At 41.7% G+C, this 2,500-nt stretch overlaps 1 protein-coding gene across 1 annotated transcript in view; it reads right to left on the bottom strand.

The window, feature by feature from the left end:
* LOC109093148 (tyrosine-protein kinase receptor UFO-like) overlaps positions 1-2,500 on the bottom strand; it is a 54,268-nt gene that overhangs the window by 25,533 nt on the left and 26,235 nt on the right. Inside the window, exons 8-11 of the mRNA XM_042738927.1 lie at positions 2,012-2,151; positions 1,645-1,789; positions 1,530-1,547; positions 216-345 (exon numbers count right to left, since the gene is read on the bottom strand). Of these exons, the coding sequence (XP_042594861.1) occupies positions 216-345; positions 1,530-1,547; positions 1,645-1,789; positions 2,012-2,151 (433 nt within the window). The remainder of the gene's footprint in view (positions 1-215; positions 346-1,529; positions 1,548-1,644; positions 1,790-2,011; positions 2,152-2,500) is intronic.

Here is a 2,500-nt window from a genome sequence, read left to right as displayed (position 1 = left end):
GTGTAGGGTTATGAGGAGATGCTGGAGACTATTCCAACATCCTGGACAGATGACCAGTCCAAGATTTACATTCACACTTACAATTATGGACAACTTAGTGTCTCTAGTTCACGTATGCCTCATTTTCCAGTTAAGTTTAATAGCAAATACTATCTCTGCTCACACCCACAGTATCAGAATCCAGCAAAACAGCAGAAAGCCTCATTACTACCCACCCAAAGCGTGTCTCCTTCCGCCTCAGCCTGGTCACGTACACAGCCAAGAGCACCGCTAGAGCTACAGTGGCAGCGATGGCCATGACCACATACCACCAGTGCCAGGAGAACGCCGGAGGACTCGAGATACCTTCACACAGACGCAGAGAAAGAAAGGTCAAGATTCTCAATGTAAATGAGATTATGAAGAGGAAAGAGAGAAACATGCAAGCACTGAAGTGTGTAGCTCCATTTGGAAACCGAGTGAGCTTAGCATTTCAAGGCTCTTGAGTCTAATGCATTTCCTGCCTGTGCTTTTGCTTTATAGACTTTTAGTCTGTAGTTCTTGCTCCTGTGTTTCCAGTTCTCTTTGTCAGGTCTTGTCCTTTCCATGTTTCCTTTACTCTCGTTATTATAATTTTAAAGTTGGTGCTCTTGGATCCTGTGCTCCCTCATATCTGAGTCTATTTCAAGATTAAGGCCGCAACACTCTGCTGCATTCGTACATGTTAGCCAGATTCTGAGGCAGAATTGCATTCTAGTCAATCCCAGAATGCAATGAGCTCAGGGAATAATAATGTGTAAGAGGGTCAGACCGGATGCATCTAGCAGACCACAAAGAGCTTTCTTAAAGTTTGTCTTTTTGTGGATGAACAGCTTGAATAAAGTCTATGCTATATATAGGGGACATGCATTATATTAATCTGTCTGGCTACTCTCCCACAGCTAAGTCGAGGTTTTTCTCCCTCGTCACCTAAACATCTTATGGACTTTCACCAGGATAGATTAAACGTGGGTTGCATAAATAAATGATAGCATACTGTTGCACCTGGCCAATATCTGATGTGTCTTTATATTTTATCATGGTCATCTGTTCAGAGACTAGAGAGTGAATGTGTTTTGTTCAGTTGGTCATTGGTTGAATTAGCTCATTATAATGACCTCAGTGCAAGTCCATATTTACAGCAGGGCGTGTTTCTTCTAGAGAATCTTTCCACATGCCTCCCACTCAACAAAACTCCTGCAACTCATTTCCTTGCATTTCTTTCTGTTCCCTTCTTGCCCTTGTTTGTCTTTTTCTTCCTCTTTCTGAGACAGCAACAGCAGATAGAAGGATTCTAAATAAGGGAAGTAAAAGGAAAAGTTCTGTATCTGCTGTGGGTCCTTTTTTTATGGGATGAAATGTCTGAGAAGAGTTACATTTTGTGTCTACCCGAATGACCAAATGACATCTTAATTAAGACATACACATGCACAGAGGTTTCTGTGAGTGTTAGGTTCAGGGTTAGCATCACGGTAGAACAAATATAATTAGTGCTTGTGTGTGTCACTCACCTCTGGATTGTCCTGTTTCTGCAAAACATTGCAAGGAAAGAGACCGTTAACATTCAGTGGAACTGTTTGCCCTGTGAGAATTATAGATGAGGTTACTGTCTGCCTGTTTTCATACCTGCAGGGATGAGCGTGATGGTTTGGAGGGGCGTCCAGGGCCCCTGTCCCGCTCCGGTGTACGCACACACTCTGAAGGAAACATTCGACAGGGGGCCTGAGAGATTGACAAACAGCTCTGTGTCCAAACCTGTGTCCACCACAACCTGCCGCACCGGAAACACGCAGAACAATCCGTCATAAACAAAGCAATCCAGTCAACATCAAACACTACTTCCTGTGATCTGACGGACTGATACAGCTATATAGTAAAGAGAAATAAATGCTAAAAAATATAAACTTGCTAATTTTTCCAGAGATTAAGGAATGGAAATCCAGAAACAAACACAAATATTGCTGCCAGTATGTGTGTGTGTGTGTGTGGTCACCTGTTCCATGTTAGGTGCGCTGTACTCCATCATGTATCCCTGCAGCTGTCCCTTCATCTTTCCGGGAGGTTCTGACCATCTCAGGACCACTTCTGTTCCGTTCACCACAGCTGTCACATTGTCTGGGGCCGACTCCGGAACTAAAACACAAATAAAATGCCACAAATGAACATTCTCTTTCAAACTGTGAAATAACCCAGACTCACTACATTTTGCAAAAATATTACCTATACATACATTTCACTGCAGTTTCCAGGCGAAATGAACACTAAAGGCAGTAAAACACCAACAACTATTGATTTGTTTCACATAAATTATGATTACAAGGGTAGATTGTTGATTAATAAAGACCTTTTTCCATCACTGTGTATGGCTTTTCTGATGTACTCCAGTAAAAAGTAATATATTTAAAAATACATTCATTTCATACTAAGTATGCAGTTCAAATATATTAACATATTTACTGACATCGCTTGAGACTTACTGATA

The sequence above is a fragment of the Cyprinus carpio genome, chromosome B15 (assembly GCF_018340385.1).
Source record: "Cyprinus carpio isolate SPL01 chromosome B15, ASM1834038v1, whole genome shotgun sequence".
NCBI classification, from domain to species: Eukaryota; Metazoa; Chordata; class Actinopteri; order Cypriniformes; family Cyprinidae; genus Cyprinus; species Cyprinus carpio.
This window is presented reverse-complemented; position numbering and strand designations above follow the sequence as displayed.